This window comes from Atractosteus spatula, unplaced genomic scaffold (genome assembly GCF_055471065.1).
Source record: "Atractosteus spatula isolate fAtrSpa1 unplaced genomic scaffold, fAtrSpa1.hap1 Scaffold_142, whole genome shotgun sequence".
NCBI classification, from domain to species: domain Eukaryota; kingdom Metazoa; phylum Chordata; class Actinopteri; order Semionotiformes; family Lepisosteidae; genus Atractosteus; species Atractosteus spatula.
In genome coordinates this window covers 76,352-99,357 of record NW_028296700.1, presented here as the reverse complement: position 1 = coordinate 99,357, position 23,006 = coordinate 76,352, and the positions used below count along the sequence as shown (strand labels likewise).

At 42.4% G+C, this 23,006-nt stretch overlaps 1 protein-coding gene across 1 annotated transcript in view; it reads right to left on the bottom strand.

Annotated features, from left to right (window-relative positions):
* Positions 1 to 981: 981 nt before the first annotated feature.
* The window catches only part of LOC148809381 (scavenger receptor cysteine-rich type 1 protein M130-like), a gene marked incomplete at its 3' end in the record, with an annotated part of 30,893 nt that continues 8,868 nt past the window's right edge, over positions 982 to 23,006 (bottom strand). Inside the window, exons 3-21 of the mRNA XM_088909273.1 lie at positions 21,245 to 21,407; positions 20,974 to 21,107; positions 20,178 to 20,492; positions 19,256 to 19,483; positions 18,861 to 18,959; positions 17,143 to 17,457; positions 12,200 to 12,511; positions 11,267 to 11,581; positions 10,111 to 10,338; positions 9,864 to 9,962; positions 7,582 to 7,896; positions 5,921 to 6,223; positions 5,670 to 5,738; positions 5,042 to 5,353; positions 4,676 to 4,714; positions 4,290 to 4,436; positions 2,941 to 3,030; positions 2,102 to 2,173; positions 982 to 1,053 (exon numbers count right to left, since the gene is read on the bottom strand). Of these exons, the coding sequence (XP_088765399.1) occupies positions 982 to 1,053; positions 2,102 to 2,173; positions 2,941 to 3,030; positions 4,290 to 4,436; positions 4,676 to 4,714; positions 5,042 to 5,353; positions 5,670 to 5,738; positions 5,921 to 6,223; positions 7,582 to 7,896; positions 9,864 to 9,962; positions 10,111 to 10,338; positions 11,267 to 11,581; positions 12,200 to 12,511; positions 17,143 to 17,457; positions 18,861 to 18,959; positions 19,256 to 19,483; positions 20,178 to 20,492; positions 20,974 to 21,107; positions 21,245 to 21,407 (3,627 nt within the window). The remainder of the gene's footprint in view (positions 1,054 to 2,101; positions 2,174 to 2,940; positions 3,031 to 4,289; positions 4,437 to 4,675; positions 4,715 to 5,041; positions 5,354 to 5,669; positions 5,739 to 5,920; positions 6,224 to 7,581; positions 7,897 to 9,863; positions 9,963 to 10,110; positions 10,339 to 11,266; positions 11,582 to 12,199; positions 12,512 to 17,142; positions 17,458 to 18,860; positions 18,960 to 19,255; positions 19,484 to 20,177; positions 20,493 to 20,973; positions 21,108 to 21,244; positions 21,408 to 23,006) is intronic.

Sequence of the window (23,006 nt, the reverse complement as noted above, 5' to 3'; positions counted from 1 at the left end):
AGTGTACACATTTTGGAATACAAAAGTTTATTCCAAAAAATCACTAGTAACTAGCTTCTGATATCTGGGTACATTGCTTCAGACCTAGTAGCCCTTAATGTAAAAAAGCCCAGAAGTATGTCAGGGCAAGAATAGAAAATTAAAAAATACAGAATATGTGCACTCCAGATTTTTTCATATCCCCCATGAAACAGAAACAGAATCATCAAAAACAGATGTATGTCTTAGATCATGTGTCTCGCTTAAAAACATCTAAAAATGTTATATTGTAATTTCTATAGTACTGTACATAAAGTCCAGTAGAAATCATATTTATTTACATCCATGTAATATTTTGTAAATCCTCCCTTGTCAGGGATTACACTTACGGAACACCTCCTATAATAGACTGTTAGCATCTGGCACTTCTGAGGGGAGATTGGTGAATAACCTCATATGCAGTCTTCAGAGAGCTCTCTGACTTTATCCATGATGACACATTTGTTGTGTTTAATACCCTATTTCAGATGAGTATAAGTATTGTTACACATGCCTACCAGGGTTTTCAAATGCTCAGGTATTCCCTGCTGTATTTGTGTAATTGTTTAATTGTGAAAACATCCCAATAGGTACATTTAAATTCAGAAGAACAGCAAGTGAGATTAGGATAAAATCTTTCTTCCAAACTTCTGTTATAAACTCTATAGAAAACAGAATATATGAATAGAAAACACTAATAGAATAATAGATGTTTATTCAGAAATGTATTGTTTCTCAGCAGGGATTCCAGATGGGACTCCAGAGACTGAGTCAGACCCACTGTAAGAAACCCTCTTTCTCAATGTGCTGGGATTAAACCCTGAAGACCCCCTGACAGTTGAACCACAGTTAAGGTCTGGTCCTGGGTCTAGTTGACTTTAGAATGGTTCCCTGTGAACTATCTGAAGACCTGTTGAACCTCCCACGCCTACTGTGAGCTCCCCTGGCTTCCACAGCCCTCACCTGAGATGGGATCATTCTCATTGTTCTCCACATCATCATATTCAGACTGCAGCTCATCACAGAGGAGTTTTCCTGGGAACAAGAGATCAATTACTTACAGTATGTGTTTCACCTAGTAAATTAATTTCAATAAACACACTGCCATTTTCTTCTTCTGCTTCTTACTTCTTGTGAATGTGGTTAGATTCTATATTTTAATTTCTTTAATTACTCCTAACTACGTCAAACTATTTCATCCTCTAAAATGAAAAGTTTACTCTTTAGTAGATGCAGCTATCTGTTCCCCACTATATCTCAATAGGTTGTAGGAAACCAAGAAAAAAAGGTTTGTAGAGAAACTGTCCATTATTCAGACAAAAAATATTTTAATATCATTACTTATATGCAAAAAAGTGTAACACATTTAGTACAGTCTTGACACATATGAAGGCAAGTCGTCATCAATTGTATGTGTGGCTGTATAATTGTGTGTGTCTGTGGAATTGTGTCTAGGAAGATACAAATGAGGAGGATCTGGGGAAATATGTATCTTATGTTGACCACAGAGTGGCAACGTTTTAGTTTGATTTCATACAAATGAAAATGTTTTAGACTATATTAAACACATATAAGATGGAATGGAATCAATTTGTTACTTTAGCTGTGTGTGACACTTTTTCATGAGTAGTTATTTAGTTTCTGTGAAATGGACCGATTGATGCTTAGTGCCACTGTACTGATGGGGACACATCATCCCTGTATGACAAGTATATGATTCGGTGATATAAGACTCACAAAGCCATGAGTGACCCATATCATGTACTGCAATTTTAAAGAATTATGACATTGGGGTTGAAAGTGGGATTATGACTTTGACTTAGGATTTGTTATAACACTAAGTGAAAAGAAATATTTAAAAAGTGATCAAGTGAAAATGACTGCAAAAATGAACTTACTATTGAAGGTGGCATTAATGTACCCAACAACATCACACTACCACTCCTGTGACATAACAAGCATGTTACAAAGACATCACTGAGCCTTTTGCATTGTCAAATTGATTTACCGAGATTTCGAACAACAAACTTGTTTTCTTCTAAGGGTGTTGATAGAAACACATGTGCAAGGGGGCTATGTTTACCTGGGTCTGGGTCTCCCTTACTGTCCTCCAAATCGTCGTATTCAGAGGGCACCTCATCAGAGAGGAATCTCCCTGTGAAAAGGAAGACAGAGCAGAGATACCTGCAGTCAGATAGCAGCCTCACTGTATCTGATGTCTTTTCCCACTGGGGAAAAACCAGGGTGTGAACACTAACTCAGAGTTTGTGCTTTTAAAAAGTGACAGGATGAATGCTGCACTGAATTATTTCTATTCAGTTAAACAAGAATAAGTCTTTATCTTTCCTCATGCACTGTTCCCCTAAGAGTAAATTCACTGTTGCTATGAGGTGTGATATTCAAATGTGTTGCTTAATAGTGCTGTGCATCCACTGCTAATCAAGAAATTCACATCCAGTTATTAAAATAATGAAGATTTTTCTCCAGCTGCTGTGAAGGCGGTGTGGTGGGTCTGTGGCTAAGGATCTGAACCTGTGGCTGGAAGGTTGTCGGTTGAATCCCATGGCCCCTGAGCAAGGCCCTTAACCCCAACTGCTCCAGGGGTGCCATATAAATGGCTGACCCTGTGCTCTGATCCCAAGCTTCTCTCCCTGTATATGTGTGTCTCATGGAGAGCAAGTTGGGGTATGCGAAAGGACAAATTCCTAATACAAGTAATTGTATATGGCCAATAAAATGATCTTATCTTATAATAATTGGTCCACAGAGTCAGCAATGACAACCTGTGCACACACATTCTGCGGCAGTGTGTTTCTTCAAGTGTTGAGACTGTAATACTGAGTGCGGAGAGGCATGTTCTCTTGCCTCCTGTACAAGAGAGGGTGCTGTTTTGGCTGATGGCCAGTGTGTGTGTCCACTCACCTCTCCTGAGGGCTCCCTCTGCAGTCAGTGTGAAGTCAATTTCTTGGTAGAGAGCTTCATTCATGGGCTTGACCTTTGCTTCAGCTAAAGCTTTGGAAAACAACAGACAAGCAGACACATTGCTGCATATCTTGAGAAAAAGTTTAAAACATATTTTTATTATTAATATTATATTTTTTATGGGTATTTTTTTATCAGAAGGGAGACAAAACCATTTGTTATTGTTTAATAGCAAATATGCAATTCAACATGTTGAGTTTAATACAAATTATTTGTCATATCTTTCAAGGATAAGTTCCTTTTTTTCATTTCTACTTAGATGTGGAAGACCGTTGCTGCTTCTTGAAATTCTAATTTGTATATCTTATATAGTGCATATGTAGTGCAGAAAGGAATACATTAAAGGAACACAAATCACTCAGGTTAACTTCATGAGTGATACTTCTGTGGATAATTGAGGTTGATTACTTCTCAGAGTTGAACCTCGGATCTTTGATTACATCCACATAGAATGTGAAAACAATGTGAATGTGAAAACAACAAAGCAATGCAATTCATAATCATGCCATTCCAGAAAAAGGGGCAAACTAGAAACCAGCAGCAGTCTCCTGATGCAATAAGGTGAAGGTCATTTCAATGTGAAAAGAGTGACCACTCAGAAGTGTCTGTCAAATACCTAAAATGACAAGTGGGACCAAGTGGATCCTTAAGAGAACACAGAATTGTCACACCAGAACAACAATCACTTGTACAGAATGAAGTGGACTGTTGAAGAACCTCACGTTGAAGCACCAGGGCTAGTGTACAATACACAACGTACACTGTACATCTTCTTACGCCCTTCTCCCCCACACAGACATGGCATCACTTTTCAGGGATTATAATACTCCCAGCACACAGAACAAGGAGAAGAAGCTCAGTTTTTCAGAAATGCAAAACTCAAATCCCCAGAACCTTGGCCTATCATCTCACTAGACTGCAATCCCTGGACCATTGTTTATTGTTTATTGTCAGGTAAGAGCTCTGTGAAGGCCAGCACACATCTCACTGCCTGATTGTGAAATGATGAGAGCTGAATTCTGAATAGCACAGGTTTGGACACCCAGTCTGGAAGCTCTGATTTCCTGACTTCACCTGGGAAGAATCTCTCACCTTGTAAGGTCGATGTATAGTTTGAAATTCAATGTGAATAGATTATTTCTCATTAAGATTAATTATCAGGATATACAGTTGCAAATAAATGGATTTTATAACTCCAGATTGCACATACATGACCTCCTGCATGAGCTTATCACTGTAATAAACACAAAGCTCTGCTCAGGGTTTTCCCAATTGGACTCACTTCTTACCTTTACGCAGTCTCCTGTTCTGTATCAGCTGCCCAACTAGCAGGACCAAAAGCACAAAGACCAGAGCTCCCTGCAGGAAGAAGACCACAGCCGGGACAGTCCAGCCTCCTGCCTCCTGCTTTGGCTGTCTGGGTGATTTAGTGACAACTGGAAAAGCCAGGAAAGGAGAAGAACTCAGAAGGGGAGATGCAGTGTTGGTTGAATACAAATCCTCGAAGCTTAGATCAGACGTCTCTTACTATCTGTTAAGAGTTTTCCAGGGTCCCCGTTTTGTGATGTCAGCAAAAACCAACAGAAGGTCAACCCACCTCCTCCACCAGACCAGTTTTGAAAACCCAGGATTGGAGAAAAGAGGTGATTTGGGACAGGAAAGCCTTGTTATTTACCTGTTGTTGCTGTTAGATTAGCTTCTGTAACTGGCAAACCTTGGAAGAAAAAAAAGCTTGTTTTAGAGCAAACAAACACATGGTCTGACTGTCTGTCCAAACAGAAACGCTTTCACATTTGTCCAAGAGGACAAAAGTGCTTATGAATGGGGGTCAGAGACAGAGCAAAATGTAGACTAGAAGACTAGATTGTCAGGGAACTAATTATATCTGGTTACTGTATATAGCTCAGCAGGATCTTATTGGTACCCCTGTTTATAATGGTGATTAATTTAAAGCAATGACAATGACAGAACAAGAAACTCATGCAGAGATATGAATTCAAATTTGTAATGTATTGAACATCCTCTATCCCTCCAATCTCACCTGTACAGGTAACACCTGCGTCCTCCTTGTGCCGACAGTTGCTCTGATTCAGTCCAGAGTGACAGCAGTCCCACAGATGAAGCTCACTGCCTGTGCAGTTCAACTCATCCAGCCAGATGGCGCCGCTCCCTGGTCCAAATGAGGCCTCTATTGCTGCGTTCACTGCGTCCCCACAGCCCAGCTGTCTGCAGACCACCTGGGCATCCTGCAGGTCCCAGGAGTCATCACAAACTGTCCCCCAGGAGCCCTCATACCACAGCTCCACCCGACCAGAGCAGTTTGTGCCTCCAGCCAGTCGCAGAGCCAGTGGGACTGAGAGAGAACAGAGAGGTTACTGAGTGTCCTCAGAATAGTGACACTGAAAGAGAGCATCAAGGTTTCCGAGTGCCCTCAGCTCAGTTACTGTAGAAGGGAGCAGTGAGTTTACGGAGTGTCCTCAGCTTAGTGACTCTAGAAGAGAGCAATGAGGTTACCGAGCGACTGTAGAAGAGAATGTTGCTGTTGCTTAATGACTTTGACTCCCAAAGAGATCAGTGAGATATTGAGTGAATCTAGAAGAGAACAGTACAGTTACTGTTCCTCAGCTCAGGGCTGGAGTGTGCCCGACTGTTTTGCTCACTGGACTCACCTGGGCAGTACTGCTGAGGCTGCTCTTGCTGAGGGACTGGAGTGCTTCTGTCAGCTTCTTTTCCAGGACCTTCGTAGTTTAATAATCATATAAGAATGAAACTTGTTGAAAATAAGGTGTAACATTTATTTTTATTTAATTTTACTTGTTTATATATATATATTGACAAGAATTCTGTTTAAAGTCCTTGCCCTAAACATGTGAAAATAATTTAAGAACTGCTTGAAAAAGCATCACTCTCCAGTCTGTACCTGAGCAGGTGATCTCAGCCACTTCCCTGTCTTCACACTCATTCTGACCCCAGGGGGAGGAGGGACACTGCCACAGGGTGGAGTCGTGTTTGCGACAGGAGACAAAGTCCAGCCATTTGGGATCTGGGCTCAGCCTGGAGTTTGTCTCTCTGACGGTGCCCTTGTCTCCACAGCCCAGCTGTTTACAGATCACTGCAGCTGTGATGTCAGACATCCCATTCTGACAAACACTGCCCCAGGTGCCATTGTAGTAAACTTCTGCCTGTCCTGAACAGCCTGCAGACAGCCTCATCAGAGTGTGATCTGGCAAGACAGCAGGGAAAGTCAATGGAAACAAACCCTAATAAGAGAGCCCAGAGTTTCATTCTGAACTGGTTAGAGGCGGAATACAAAAAATGTGAACAGTTACCAGTCTCATTTCCTGTACTAATGCAGTAATAACTGACTCACATAATGAAACAAGGACAGCTGTACAATCACACAGTTGACATAAAGGTGACAGGAGTGTGTGGTCCTGTTCATTTCAGAATCTGGACAGTGTAATACACAAAGCTTTGTCTGAGAGATGTGTCAGTAGGATTAAATGTTCCATTAAGTCTTTGAGAATTAAAATAATTGGATCCAAAATGTCAGCAACTTTCTGATCAGCTTGCCTATTCAGCAGCAGCACAACTAAGTGACTGAGCCATGAGACCTGGCACCTAGATTTTACTGGAGGACCGAGATTCATATATTTACCTTCAGTGCCAGAGTTTCTTTATCTCTTTATTTATTTTCACTGGGATGTCAATATGTGCAGATGTATCATAAATATATTGATGGAAAAAAGAAACACAACACCTCCTCCTCCATACTCTGGCTCTCCCATCTGCGTTGAAAAGGCTGAAGTGTGACTCATCTGTGAAGAGGACCTGATGCCACTGCTGACAAGTCCATCGCAGCCTCTGTCTGGCCGAAGCCAGTCGGGTGTGACATCTAGGAGGTGTGAGCAGAGGGTCTGTCACTGATGTGGGCATTGTGTCTGCCAACAGTTTCAGCAGCATTACGGGTGGCAGATCTGAAACGATCTCTCAGATGGACCAGTCTGATGTGTCGGTTCTGCACTGGTGTGGTCACTCAAGGGCGACCAGATCTGGGATGGTCATCTGTCCTGCCAGTCTGTTGAAACCTTCTCTGCAGCTGGGACACAGTGGAGTGGCTTACTCCATAGTGTCTAGCAAAGCCGGCATATGACATGCCTGCCTTCAGCATGCCAATGGCCCTCTTCCTTGCTTTTGGTGACATATGAGGCATTATGAAATGCACAGAAAACTGACTAAGTGTGGCCTTTTTCATGCAGTGACCTAACCTTTGAATTAAGGCCTTTGTTCCACCTGGAACTTGTTGGGTAAAACAGCACCTAACGGGTTTTTGTGTGATTGGCAAGTTGCAATGCCTCACTGCAGAAGCTGTATTGCTTGTACATAAATTATAACTATAGTATATGTATTCCAGAAAATGTTGCATTTCTTTTTTCCATCAGTATATAAATATTTATTTTTAAATTAATTCTGCATCCAGTTCAGTCTTTTCCTCAATAAGATATATTTAAGCACTCCAGACGCAAACCATATCCAATTCCAATGTGGAATTTAAGATTCTGGATTATTTAGCCCACTTACTTGAACACAGGATTCTCACATCCTCCTTGTGTCCACAGTCATGCCGTCCCCACCCTGCTGAAGGACACTCCCATAAAGACGACTCATTCCCGAGACAGCCCACCTCGTCCAGCCAGATAGGTCCAGTTCCCTGGCTGAAGGAGACCGGCACTGGGGCACTGAGGGTCATCCCACACTGGAGCTGTCTACACACCACCTGAGAGTCTGCCAGGTCCCAGGAGTCATCACAGACTGTCCCCCAGGAGCCATTGTGATAAACCTCCAGCCTCCCAGCACAGTCACTACCTGCCCCAACCAGCCTGAGGGAGCGCTGGGCTAGGAGAGACAATACCCAGTGATATAGACACATATATCATTATAGGTGGTGTGGTGCCATTCAAGCTATCGTTGAATATAAAAACATTAGGAGTTTAAAAAGTAGTAGTTTACTCAGCTGCAGAACTCGTAAGCACAGAGGAACAAAGGGAATCTTTGGTTTACCTCCTCATTAGAGTCATCAGTCGAAATTCACAGGATAAAATATAAGCATAATATATTAATATATAATATAAGAGAAAGAAGAGATGAGAAGAATTGGAGCTCACATTCTAGTTAAATAACGTGAACCTTGTTTAAGAGGGATCTCAGACTTGTAATTTAAGAAAAGTCTGATTTCCTTCCTTGTGCGGTCCTCAGGCTAAATACATTCTCCCCTAGTTGGTGAAGGAGATTTAAAATAAAAGGTTTTCATTCTCTTTCAGGCATCATATTAATGATATTCTGTTCATTTAGGATGCAGGGTGATTCTCTGGTTGGCCTGGTTATGCATTATAGAGGATTTCATATTATAGAAATAATAAAAAAAAGTTTTCTATAACTAGGGAAAAACTATAGATTTTTAGCCTATAATTATACCTCCTATAGAAAATCCAAACAGAGGTATAAAAAGCTGTCAGTCAGTGAAGTCAGACCATTCACAGGCTTAGGGACCTATTATAGATGTTCAGGGAAATTCTTAGCAAAAGCCAAGCTTACTTTTACTTTTCATGTCAGCCTGTCAGTCAAGTGAAGATCAATCAGATTCTTATCAGCGAGTAATCAGTTAGGAAGAAGTCTTCTTTTTTACTGCTTAAATGCTATATATATAGCCTCTCCAGCACTGTCTAGTTCAGTGTTTTTTATATTGTTTTATTTTTTTGGGAAAGTGAAAAAACATTCCAGGTTATGTCTCCATTTAATATACGCAGACATTTTTGGGATATTTGTTCAATCTGTCTCAAATGTCTATCTAAGGTAGTAGACTCATAGGACAAGGCTTATGTTTTCATCTTTCTCAGAGTGCCTCAACATGAAAAAAAATAATTCTGAAGAAAGAAAAATGAAACGTGTTATGCATATTTCTTTCAAGTGACTGTACACAGTAAGACATACAAGAAATCTGATGATTCAGGCTTTATAACCAAGAGATTAGCTTCAATTCAAGCTCTGAACCAGGCCTCTAATAATGTCTATAGTTCCCAAGATATTACATCCCAAGATGTTTAAGGGCACATCCTTCCAGCCGTAAATTGCACTTGGATTCTGTGACAGCATGATACTCTATCTTCAATAGAGTTGTTAGAAATCGGAATATTTTAATATTTATTTTCTTGTGATATCCACTGAAATCCAGCTCAATCAATATAAGACATTACCAATCATTAGTACAACTAAGAAGAGTGTTTTTATGGACCTAATAAAGCAGTTCCTTTCAATACTCTGCTCATGATGAAGGAAGTGCATCTATATCCATACATTCTGATATTGCCCACCAATCATTCATTTTCAAAAAAGAAATGCATACAATTTTTGTTTCCTTAAGCTGTAGGATTTCATCATTCCCAGCTGTTTTAACTAATCTTTTGACTTGTCATGCAGATATTCTTAGTTTTTATCTCTGTTGCTCACAACTGCAAGAAAGGAGCTCTTACTGAATTAGAAGTACAGGCCTCACATCTGTGGTCAGGAGTGGATTAACCTGATGACTAAACACTGCATCTCTACAGAATGGGATGATTCGATTGAACAACATATGGAATCTCTTCTACAGTCATACTCAAATTTCAGGAAACATTTATCCCAGCTTTTTACCTGTTCAAATTAATGGGCTTAAGACTTTAAATAGGTACAAATATCACTTCTTACAATATTTTAACTGTTGTTTCCAGGTCCTGTTATTATATGTTTTGAATTTTAGTGTTTGTGTTTTATGTCCTACAATATGTATATGTTAAAAATCAAAAATTACTTTGAGTGGCTCCTACCTGAGCAGATCAGGGCAACATCCTGTCCAGTGTTGCAGCTGACTGTATGTGGAGAACTGCAGTTCACCAGGTGGGACTCGTCCCCAGAGCACTGAATACCTGTCAGACACACAGCACTGTCACTGTCCCATACAGAGAGGAGTTATAGGCTTGTACTACAGAGCACTGAATACCTATCAGACACACAGCACTGTCACTGTCCCATACAGACAGGAGTTATAGACTTGTACTACAGAGCACTGAATACCTGTCAGACACACAGCACTGTCGCCTGTCTCATACACAGAGGAGTTGGAAATTTGCACTACAGATCCACAGCCCAGCTGTCTGCAGACCACAGACGCCTCTCTGTAGCCCCAGGAGTGCTGGAGGAGTCTCCCCCAGGTGCTGTTGTAGTGAACCTCCACCCGGCCATCACAGTGACTCTCTCCTCCTGACAGCCGGACTCCACCGTCTAGAGCTGACAGGGAGGAACCTATAAAAATGAATCATAATGTTTACTGTCATTCTCACATCAGAATCATAAAACATAAGGGTTATCGGGAACAACATTTTTTTCATATTAAATTAGCATGACACATCCCAGTTTATTAAATCAGAACACATTGTTTTGAACATATTCCTAATAATTTTCAAAATGGTTTCAGACATTTGGTTGGACAAGTTCTAATCTCAAACTTCCTCTCTGTTCAGTATAAATACTGGCTGGGTGCCCATAACTCTGCACATCTTTTCTAGTTTCCCTTCCTTCACTTCAACTGCATCCGTGCAGCAGCTTCCTCATGGCTGAAGAGGATGTGCCAGTGCTGGGCAGGTCAGTTGAGCCCACGTGTAAGGGGATGGAGAGATTCTCAGCACCTCAACAGGTGACTGGGACACTAGATGGTGCACAAACTGCAGTATTGGCATCTGTGGAGGAGAGGGCTGTGAATGAGGAATGTGAATGTGGACTGACTTGTGTGTTAATAACACAAGGAGGGTGGAGCTGGAATTAGCTGCAGGGCAGGCTCCTGTAGAACAGCATGAAGAGGTGGGTAATGGAAGGAAAAGAGAGGGCAGAAAAGGATGGAGGAAATGATGGAATAATGGGTGGTCTTGAGGTCTTGAGAAGTTGTGCTGGACCTCTGTGTAAATGAGAGAGGATTATGGGAATAAAGGTCTGAGTGAGAGGTGACCATGGTTGTGCTGGAAGTCAGGACAGTTTGAAAAGGAAGGGAAGGCTTGGTGATTCCAGTAAGAGGATTGCTTTCAGTGGCACTTTGAACTTCTGGTCTGGTGTAGCTGAGTTGGAGGTAAATAGATTTGGCTGTTTTGTGAGTAAGTGGGAGAGATTTCGATTTGACCTCCTACTTTTATTTGAAGCTTTATTAATTCTGAAAATATAAATATATGTTAATTCTTACTAGAACAAATGATTCCAGTGTCCTGCCCGTGAGGGCAATCTGCTCTGCCCCATGAAGAGACAGCACACTGAGAGAGATGGGTCTCATTGCCCCGGCAGTCAAACACATCAACCCCTCTGTATCCACTGCCCTGTCCAAACCAGGCCTGTCCTGGAGCTGCTACAGCCTCCCCACAGCCCAGCTGCTGGCAGAGAACAGTGGCATCTCTCAGGTCCCAGTACTGGTCACACACTGCCCTGTATTCACTGCGGTACTGTAGCTCCACCTGGCCAGAACAGGAGTCAGGGCCGCCCACCAGCCTGTAGCCACTGTATTCTGCAGACAGGACAGGCGAGTCAGGAGCCATAGAGCATTAATACCACTCTAGACTTTATACAAAAGACAGGGGAGTCAGGAGCTGTACTGTATGAACGCAGTGTTCAATTATTTAAGTATTATAATGGTTGATTTTACAGTGTATTCATTGTCCAATAACATCTCATACTTACACATTATTATTGAATAATATTTAACTTTAATACACAAGAGTAATTATCTGTCACACTGTGACAAACAAAAATGAATCAAGCAATATGGAAATCACATGACCACAAGACCACTGCCTGCTGCAGCTTGCTGACGGATCCAAAGATATTAGCTTGAGGCCCAATATACAGTGCCCTGAAATGCAAAAGGCAAAAACATATGCTAATTAAAATGTCTAAAAAGTGGCAAAACATATTCTGAAAAGCAAGGATATGCAAACTAAAAAAGAAATCAGGTGTGATTCTGTCTTTAGGTATTTAATTAAACCAGATGATGACACAGTAGAACAGACAATACTCTCAACGTTAGTAGGCAAAGTTATGAGGAAGAGAAGTAATTAGCCCACACTGCTCAGAATGAGAGTTGATTTACACAGCTGGGGATCAGTCCAGACAGCAGTGCTCTCACCTGTACAGGCCAGGCTGCTGTCGTTTCTGTGAGAGCAGCTCTGATACTCCCTGGTTGAGGTGGGACAGTCGTTGATTCTGGTTTCATTTCCCTGACACTGGATCTCCTCTGTCCTGAACAGCCCCTGCCCCTCTCCGAAATGAGCCCCTCTCAGCAGCTCTGCTGGAAATCCACAGTCTAGTTGGCGACAGACGACCTCCGCGTCCTTCATGTCAAAGTCGGCCTCACAGATTGTACCCCAGGACGGCCATCGCAGAACCTCGACTCTGCCAGAGCACAGACTCCTGCCCCCTGCTAACCGCACTCCTGTACCTGAAGAGAAGTTGACACTTAATCTTCAGGATGCTGCAAGACTAACTGAGGTTCTTATTAGTTCCCTTTCTAGCATGTACTTCATCAAAAACACCAGAGTGAACCCTCTGTGTGCTTAAAGTGTCTCATACTGCTCTGGCGTGGTAGTTGTAATCTCAGTCTAGTTTTACAGTCAGGGACACATCCATCTATGTCCAGTACAATAGACTTGACCAGACATGTGACACAGGTATACACAAAGCATCTGACAAATTGTAGCAGTATTAAAACAAATTAATAGTTTGCATAACATGATTGTGATGCCCTGACGAGCCCCAGTGCTCCTGCAATAAGTCCATCAAATTCCATGGCGAATTCCACACATGGAAGGAGCTCGTCAGGACCATCCTCAACAATCAGCTTATCAGCCTCGTTAGGGGACCTTGCTAGCAGCCATATCACCCTGCAACTCACAACTGGTAACCCACTGAAGCTAAGTAGGTGTGAGCCTGGTCAGTACCTGGATGAGAGACCACTTGGGAAAAACTAAGCCTGCTGCTGGAAGAGGTGTTAGTGGGGACACTATACTGTAAAACAGTATAAAAGCCTGGCCTGTGTCCTGGGACCTTCTAGATACTGTAAACAGATGCCATCCTTTGGATGAGACATAAAACTGAGGTACTGACTCTCTGTGGACATTAAAAATCCCAGGGCGTTTCCTGAAAAGAGTAGGGGTGTAACCCTGGTGTCCTGGTCAAATTTCCCATTGTCCCTTACCAATCATGGCCTCCTAATAACCCCCCTCTCGTAACTGGCTTCATCACTCTGCTCTCCTCCCCACTGAGAGCTGATGTGCGGTGAGTGTTCTGGTGCACTATGGCTGCCGTCACATCATCCAGGTGGGGCTGCACATTGGTGGTGAAGGAAAGACCACATTACCTGTAAAGCCCTTTGAGTGGAGTGTCCATAAAGGTGCTATATAAATGTAAGCAATTATTATTTAAGCAATGAGGAACCTTTCAGACATTGACATTGAGTCAATAACCCTAGTGTGTTTGTTCTCTATTTCAGGTTTCCAGGAGGTAACTACAGTTTTTTCCCAGTTTCTGGTCTCCCAGCTCCAGTTCCCAGACCTTGCCACTCATCCCAGACCCATCTGCATTTCCAGGCACATCTCTCCTGCCTGCCGTTTTCCTTCTTGCCTCATCTGCACATCTCAGCCTTCCACCAGTCCTCCTTCTGTTTTCAATTATCATCATCCAATAAATGCCTTAGTCCTCGCCGCTGCCCAGGCTCCAGACATAATTAATTTGCTGTGCTCCTTTTCCACTCATGGGCCCGCCATATCAAAGATACACTAAAGTAAATGTAAAGAGATAACTATGTGTAGATCTTCTGTATTAAATATTTTAATCCTAAACTGAAAACAGCTTGAAACCATCTGTTAGTCCATCTAAAAGTTTCTGTAGCATTTCTAAATTACCAGACACATAAACTGTTAAATAAACTCAGTTTCGTTTTTTAGATATATTAATATAGGCAGGTCAGTGTAGCCACAGCACCCTTTCATCCAGGAGGGGGTGCAGAAGGACAATCAGAGAGTTACAGTACAAACTGAGATCTTAAGAGAGAAAGAAGGAGGGCTGAGATCTAGACAGACAACAGGAGCAGCTCATGAAGTCTCAATAGCAGTCAGAGAAACTGAAGTCTCATGCCGAGATCTACGATGAAAAATGTAGCTTTAGCAACAATGAAGGTCATCAGATTATGTGTACAAGTTGTAAACAACCTGCATTCTGTAGCTCTTGTGCTGTGGTAGCTCATAAAACTGTCAGGTTTGGAGGTGGTTTGTTGGATTTAAATCTATACAAGTGAATCCAATTGACCTGCAATAAATGAAACTGTAAACTTTCAATAATTTTGAGGCCTGATAGTGATTTTCACTATAACAGCCTCTCCAATAAAAACATGCCCACAAAAAATACAAAACAATCATGAAATTAGTTTGTTCCTTTTTCTTGGATATGATGCTGCCAGGGTGTTGAGGGTTTCTCAGATCTCTCAAGTTCCTTCCAACACAAACAATTATTACTATAATATTAAAAATATTTGGTTTACAGTGATATTTTGCTGTTTTATGTACAAAAGGATTCAGTGATTCAGCTTATTTGCTATTTAATCCTAAAATTGCAGTGTGGGGTCTATTTCCAGCTCTTGAGTAAGAAATGAAAGAGACTTGTACACACAGAATGGCTAGTGTAGCTGTGTCTGAGTGTATGATTTTCATCTCTGTCTCTTTGGCATCACCAGGGCCAGAGATACTACTGAGGAGTCCAGTGAGCATCTGTAAAACTCTTCCCAGAAACAATAGAGACACAGGTCAGCATTCAGACTGACTGTCAGAGACTCAGCTCTAGTTCCAGCAAATAAAGCATTTATGATATGATATAAGCATAGATATTTATGAACTGATAAAAAGAGAACCACCCGTGGAACAAGAGAATCAAGCAGGACCCTCTGACCTGGGCACTGACAGACACTATGGACAAGACCAGGACTGTCACAACCTGGCATTTCTGGAGCAGACCAGACCAGAGTGTCACGTTCGTTAACCCCTCCTCTTATGGACTCTCCAGCCCTTCCTTGTTTTCTACTCACCCTCTGCACCTGCTCCCTGTTCCAGCCCCCTTTTAAGTTCTCTTTAAAAGATAGGCGCTAACTCTATTCTGGGTTCTGCATTGGTTTCCGTACCAGGCGAGTCCGGGACCTGGAAGTGCCTGGTCCTATTAAGGTTTTAGTTCCTGTTTCCGTTCCCCAGCCGGTTCGACCCGATTCCTGTTTTTATTCAGTTTGTCTCAGATGGAAGCCCGGTTTTGGACTTTTGCCTCCGCTTGGATTCCCCCTTGGACTTATTTCTGGATTGTTTGCCTAGACCACACCTCCCCTGAACACCAGCGCACCATGGACACGCCCCCTGTTTCATTACTGACTCCCAGATGCTTTTTCCCTGTGTTTTTCCCACTCTACTCCGGATCGTGTTGTTTGGATAGGGTCCTGAAAGAACGCTTTCGTTACAGGAGTTGTGCTTATCCACATAATATCTAATCACATCAAAACACTCACTGTCATGGAGTTCAGCTCTATTTATACACACCTGGGTTTTGTCATGGAAGCTGGGTTGGTCTCCCATAGAGGGTGGTGATTAGACCCTATGTGAGGCGGTGATTCCAGAAAAAGCACCATAGACAGGGTTTATTGGTGTTCACAGTTTCCAGCACCAGTTACATATATCAGGGTCTTCAGTCATCTTCTGGGTACAGAGAACATGCTCCAACCTCTTTAAACAGGTCTTTAAACAGAGCCATTTTTAAAATTTTAATTCCCCATCATGAAAATGGTTCAGAATTTCACCAGTATAATCTAGCCCATATTACAATATGGGTGAGGTTAGACGCAAATATGAATCACTGGATTACTCTAATAAGCCCAACAAAACTGTTTTAGTTATTTTTTTATATCCAGTGTTGTACTAAGAGTTCATCTTTCATTTACATTCATGTGAACCAGAATGACATTCACTACTCTCTGAGTGAGAATCATCTCCTAGGCCAGCTGGTACTGCAGCTGAACACACAGTGCACTGCAGCACTGAGCTCCACGACACTGAGCCCACAATACCATTAAAACACACCTGATACTGACCAGATCCACTGACAATTGACACCACACCATTAAAACACAACTGAAACTGACCAGACCTACTAACGCCTGACACCGAAATACAATTAAAACACACCTAAAATTGACCAGATCCACTGAAGACCTGGTGGAGGCTGACCTGACACCAGGAAAGCAGACATTTCACCCCACAGCACACTGGAACCCCAGCAGACTCTCTACTCACCAGTGTTAAAAATTTAAAGACACAGTGAAATAGATACAGACACACTAAATGTCCTGGACAGACAGGATGAGCTATTGTTTCAGACAGACAGAGGCTTCCTGTTTTCGTGCTGCAGAGACACACAGATAAGAGAAGAGTTTTCTCAAACTGAAGAGTGCAGTTTCTGAATTTGCAATATGTCTACAATATATTTATTAATTACATCAATTACATTGATTACATCATATTTATGGCATCTATGTATTGCTTATAGTTATGTGCACTATATAAATAATAGTATATAATGCTTTTTTAATAAAAAATGTTAATTATCAGGTTCATTGTTATCATTGTTAAAAATAGCTATAGAGAGAGGGAGTAGTAAAGTGGAGAACAAGACTATTTGAGAAATGAAAGGGGTTGATAATTTACATTGTTTGGTGGACAGACTGGATTTGTAACCCAAGTCACTACTCTGAAACCCTTGACATACAGATCCAGGGTCCGGGATTTTGATTTGTTCAGTTCAATCAATCGTTCGTTTTACTGTCTTATGATATGAATTCTTGTGCTTTGATCTCGCTTTCAGTGAAAGAGTGTCTTCTCCCTCCCTGAGAGACAGCAGACAGGAGGTGTTTGTCCTGCTGTAGCTCTCAGACAGTCTGAGTCTCAGACAGAGTCTCCTGTCTTCTGTATTTGTACCTCTGGTCCCCACATAGGTAGAAAGACATGATGATGGACTCTAGATCAGTGGAGGAGTTCCTCCTACCTGAACACCTCACTCCAGCATCCACATTGTGAGGGAGATTTAACTGTTTTGCTTCTTGTTTTCCACATTCCCTCAGCCCAGATTCTGAACCGCTGCAGGAGACTGAGTGCCACAGGACTGATCCAGATCCTTGTCCAAAGTGAGCACCTCCTAGTGCTGAAAGAGCAGATCCACAGCCTAGGTGTCTGCACACCACTGTAGCATCACTGATATCCCAGTTATTACTGTACACTGTCCCCCACTCTCCTTTATAGTGAATCTCCACTGTCCCCTCACAGGGACTGGCTCCATTCACCAGCCTCACATCAGCACTGCCTGGAGAGAGAGAAACGCTACACATTACATTAAAATCACAACCTTTATTTTTATTTTCTTTTACCTGTATGACTGGATTGCGGGTGAACAAGAGACCATCTTACCTTTCACTCCACAAACCTGTGTTCACATCCTGACTGTGTGTGAGATACTGGAGAGTCTAGCAGCACAGCACAGTGACTGTATGTGAGACATTGGAGAATCGAGCAGTACAGTGAGTGAGTGTGAGACAATGTGCCTACAGAGGGCTGGGACTTGTATTCCCGCTTTTTTTGGAGGTGCGGTCACTACAGTGGTCAGCTGCTGTGGTGTGAGAAAGCTGAATCTTTTCCAGTCTGTTGTATCTGTGCATCAGAGTCCCACATTTAAGAACTGCATGATAAGACTGACCACTAGTCTATATCAGTACTGATAGTACTGATTAGTCACCTCATCAGTAGGTGACTTCTGTCTTTCACAACAGACAAGTGCTTCACAGATTCTCAGTATTTATTCACCTTCAGTAGCAGTATGTAATATTGCTTCCATTATCCATCACAACTCATTATAATACTGATTTTTTACATTTTTGCATTGTTTTCTCTGTAAATATTAAAATATGTGAATAATTTAGGCGTTGCATGTCAAGATCTTAATACTCAATTCACAGAATTAATTTCATACACAGCACATTTGTTATGTATCAGTTACGTTTAATGTTTTGTGCCTATGCATTGTGTTCTGATTTTGTTCTGAGACATTCTAAATAGTAATTAGAAATGAAAGCTCTAGCCAAATTGATAGGAAACGATTCCACAACCCTTACAAATAGTTAATTGCAATTGTGGGTGTAACCATTTGCCTTCCAAATTACACAATAAGTTAATTGTTAATTGTTGATCTTTAATGATTTCAAAATAAAATAAGCTGCTCTTTCTTATCTCAATGCACAGATTCAGTCATCTTCAGGTTTTTGGTATGTTGTGGGAAAATTCTGCTAAGAGGTGTGATGGGTTAATTTTGTAGAATAGGTTGTTGACTGGGTTTTGGAAAGAGGGAGGGTCTTTAGAAGAGCTCTTTAAGGTATTTTCTTTCCATTTGTTACTTTTAAAGAGGGCAAGATGTCAGTTGATGTAGGAGTGAGAACTGTGATTCTCACTGAAGAGTGGAAAGAATGCCAAAGCAGTCAGACTGAGTAGATCTCTCAAGGAACGATTTTGCAGAAGGATCTGGGTGTTTAGGTAGAGGAGGTGATTATTTTTATTCTGCCTGGCTTTAGTTTCACTTTTGTCTGCTTGCTCAGCCTGCTTTACTCAGACCTCCTGGCTCTGGGCCACTTCTACCAGGGCAATGCAACAGATAACACAGTAAAAATATTTTATTAAACTTATGAAAAACCTTCATACAGACCAAATGAATCCTACCTGAGCAGAGCAGTGACACTTCCTGTCCAGCACTACAGTTGACTGTCTGTGGAGAACTGCAGTTCATCAAGTGAGACTCGTCCCCAGAGCACTGAATACCTGTCAGACACACAGCACTGTCACTGTCCCATACAGAAAGAAATTATAGAATTGTAACACAGAGCACTGAATACCTGTCAGACACACAGCACTGTCACTGTCCCATATAGAGAGGAGTTATAGACTTGTACAACAGAGCACTGAATACCTGTCAGACACACAGCACTGTCACTGTCCCATACAGAGAGGAGTTATAGACTTGTACAACAGAGCACTGAATACCTGTCAGACACAGAGCACTTTCACTGTCCCATAGAGAGAGGAGTTATAGACTTGTACTACAGAGCACTGAATACCTGTCAGACACACAGCACTGTCGCCTGTCTCATACACAGAGGAGTTGGATATTTGCACTACAGATCCACAGCCCAGCTGTCTGCAGACCACAGAGGCCTCGCTGTAGCCCCAGGAGTGCTGGAGGAGTCTCCCCCAGGTCCTGTTGTAGTGAACCTCCACCCGGCCATCACAGTGATTCCCTCCTCCTGACAGCCGGACTCCACCCTCTAGAGCTGAGAGGGATGAATCTATAAAATGAATGATCATCACGTTTTATTGTCAGTCAACATCAGTACCATAAAACAGGCCCACAGAGATGGAGAATTTATTTTGTCCAGGTGAAAGGATAGAAAATTTGTTCATACCTGACTGATTGACCCTTTATCTTTTAGTAAAATTAACATGATACATCCATGTGTTCAACCTCAAGAAGCATTCTTTTAAAATAATCATTAACAGTTTTTCAACAAAATGTTTGGATATCATGTTTCCCTTATTGGGTGGCATTGGTTAACATCACTGCCTCATAGCACTAACAACCTGCATATTCTTTTTTCTGTTTCACACAGTCCAGAATCATTCTGCCAGGTTAATTAAATTCTGGGATAACTGGTCCAAGAATAGAAGTGTGTTTGTGTCTGTGTGTGCACTGCGATGGACTGATATCCCACCCAGGGTGTGTCCTGCCTTTCTCCTGTTGTTTGCTGGGATAGATCCCAGTTCCCCCGTGACACTGAATTGGATGAATGCCGTTAGGAAGTGGATGGATGGAATTTGAATTTTAAGGAGAATTTTTCATTAGAATCCAACAGATTAATGGAAGTGGAGCATCTGCAACGAGTCAAAATTGTGTTTACATTCTGCATGTAATGGCTGCATGCACACAGTTCATATTTTTTAAGTAGTTAACATCATTTAATTATCAAGTGTGTTGGTTCTCACCAGAGCAGATGACTCCTGCGTCCTGTCCATGAGAGCACCCTGCTCTCCCCCATGAAGAGACAGCGCAGTGTGAGAGACGGCTCTCATTGCCCCGGCACTCAAACACATCAGCCCTTACTGGTCCACTGCCCTGTCCAAACCAGGCCTGTCCTGGCACTGCTACTGCCTCCCCACAGCCCAGCTGTTGGCAGAGAGCCCTGGAGTCTCTCAGGTCCCAGTACTGGTCACACACAGTCCACCATTTACTGTCGTACTGCAGCTCCACTAGGCCAGAGCAGGAGTCTGAGCCATTCACCAGCCTGAACCCTGTGTATCCTGCACACAGTATAGGGGAGAGAGTAGCGTCACAGCACATTGAGCTTCCTGCAACTTCCAGCAATAACCCTCAACTCTGCCTTCAAGTATACAACCTAGTACCTCTGATCAATGGGGCTCTAGAGCTCTTCACTGATTAAACCCATAGTACTGACTCAGACAGAGTTATTGTACCAGTGACCAATGGGACTTGGGCAGCTCTTTACTGCTGTATGATGTCTGGAGCAGAACAGAACATGGCCAAGTTATATTTGTTATTTCATGTTTGAAGAAAAAAAATGGATAAGACACAGGGCTCCTGCTCCTGCTGTATTGACATTGAGTCAGGGGAGGGGCTGTAGACCAAAGAGTGCTGGGAAGGACAGGCTGCAGTGAGCAGGTGACTGGCGAGAGTTGAGGGTTGTCTCTCTCCTAAACTTCTGTTAATTTCATGTAGGAGCTACATTACAAAAATAAATTAAATCAATTATCCTGCTCTTACCAAAACACTTCAGTCCCGCGTGGGTGCAGTTCTGTGATTTTGTGGATGACTTTGGACAGGAGAAAATCTGAGATTCATTGCCCTGGCACTGGAGCTCCTCTGTCCAGACCTGTCCCTCCCCCTTCCCGAAATAGATAGATAGATAGATAGATAGATAGATAGATACTTTATTGATCCCGTGAGGTATCTATCTATCTATCTATCTATTTCGGGAAGGGGGAGGGACAGGTCTGGACAGAGGAGCTCCAGTGCCAGGGCAATGAATGAATGAGCTCCTTTCAGCAACTGTGAGGGGGGCCCACACTCCAGTTCTCGACAGACAACTTCTGCATCCTGCCAGTCAAAGTCAGAGTCACACACTGAGCCCCAGGTCTCTCCGTGCTGCACTTCCACTCTCCCAGAGCAGAGATTACTGCCTCCAACCAGCCTGACCCCTCGATGAGCTGGAATATCAGAACAATAACAGAGATCACTGTCACTGACTAGTGTGACACCTCAATGAGCAAGGGATATCAGAACAAAGAAACAGATCACTGTCCCTGACCAGTCTGACCCCTTACACACACTCTAGAAAAGACCAGGACTGTCACAGCCTGGCACTACTGGAGTAGGACTGTCTGACCTGGGCACTGAGAAACTCTAGACAGCACCAGGACTGTCACAGCCTGGCACTGCTGGAGCAGGACTTTCTGACCTGGGCACTGACAGGACCTCTGGACAAGACCAGAGTTGTGCTTCTTCTCAGATCACAGAGAAACACTCACTGTCATGGAGTTCAGCTCTATTTACACACACCTGGGTTTAGCACTCAGCTCCTGGCAACAATGCATTACAAGTAAATACAGGACCATCGGTGTCTTAAAGAAGCCTTTAAAGACTCTTTAGAAAGAGCTAATCTTTAAACTTTTTTTCCTCATCATGAGGAGTGAAGACGTAAGAGTTCCAGTCTTGAATTGTAAACCAGAAATCATTTAATTACCTGAATGAGCTTAGAGAGCTGCTCTTGTTCATTTCTATCTATAGACAATGCTGTGTTGAGACCTCATCTTGCAAATCAATTCTGGACACATCTGAAACAGACATGCAGTCACTCTGCCGTTGAGAATCTGCCTCTGGGCCAGCTGGAACTGCAGTCCAGGGCCGGCGCAACCCATAATTGGCCCGGGTGCAAGTAAATACAAAAGCCCACCCCCCTTCCCAGCTTCCTTCTCCTTCTGCCAGTGCACACAGAGCAAGAGAGCAGAATTCAGAATGATTTAAAATGGGCTAACAATAATTAGTAACTAGTTATTTAAAAGTGAAAAACATGGGTGTACCTTACAACTTCACTTGTCGCGCTTTCATCGCAGGAAACTTAGCAATGATATCACTGAAATCCACCTGCTTTGCGGTGCTGTTCTCTATAGATGGCAAAGCCAGAGCTGACAGTCTTTCCTGTGACATGGTGAACCTAAGATAAGTTTTGATCAATTTCAGCTTCCTAAACGAGTGTTCAGCACTGGCGAAGGCAACTGGAATTGTTAAAAACACTTGATATGCTTTGGAAATGCAGATTTCATATCTTTGTTGACCAAATACTGCAATACTTCAGACGGAGTGTTGACTTCATTGGGGAACAGATGAGACAGAAAGTTTAATTCAGTTGCCAAATCTCTGCCATGAATGTCTTCTTAAAACAATGCAAGACTGTTGCAGGCTTCAGTTGAATTATCTTCTGTATTTTTTATTTTAAACAAAATGCCAAAAAGATGTCTGAATTCGTTCAAGAAAGATAAACATTCTTCTCTCTCCCTGATGACAGTATCCAGAAAGCAATTGAAAAAGTTCACTTTAATCTTTTCCTCTCCTTTCAAAGGCTCATTCACTGATGTCTCACTGGGAAATTGTTTTCTGTGTCATGTACGATGCTCTGTGAAGATGGGCAAAATGTCAATTTTTCGGGTGAGATCCTTTCCCTTTTCAATGGCATCCTGGAATGCTGTTTGTCGATATATTGACAGCTGCTCTTTCACAGATGTGACAACATGAAGTGT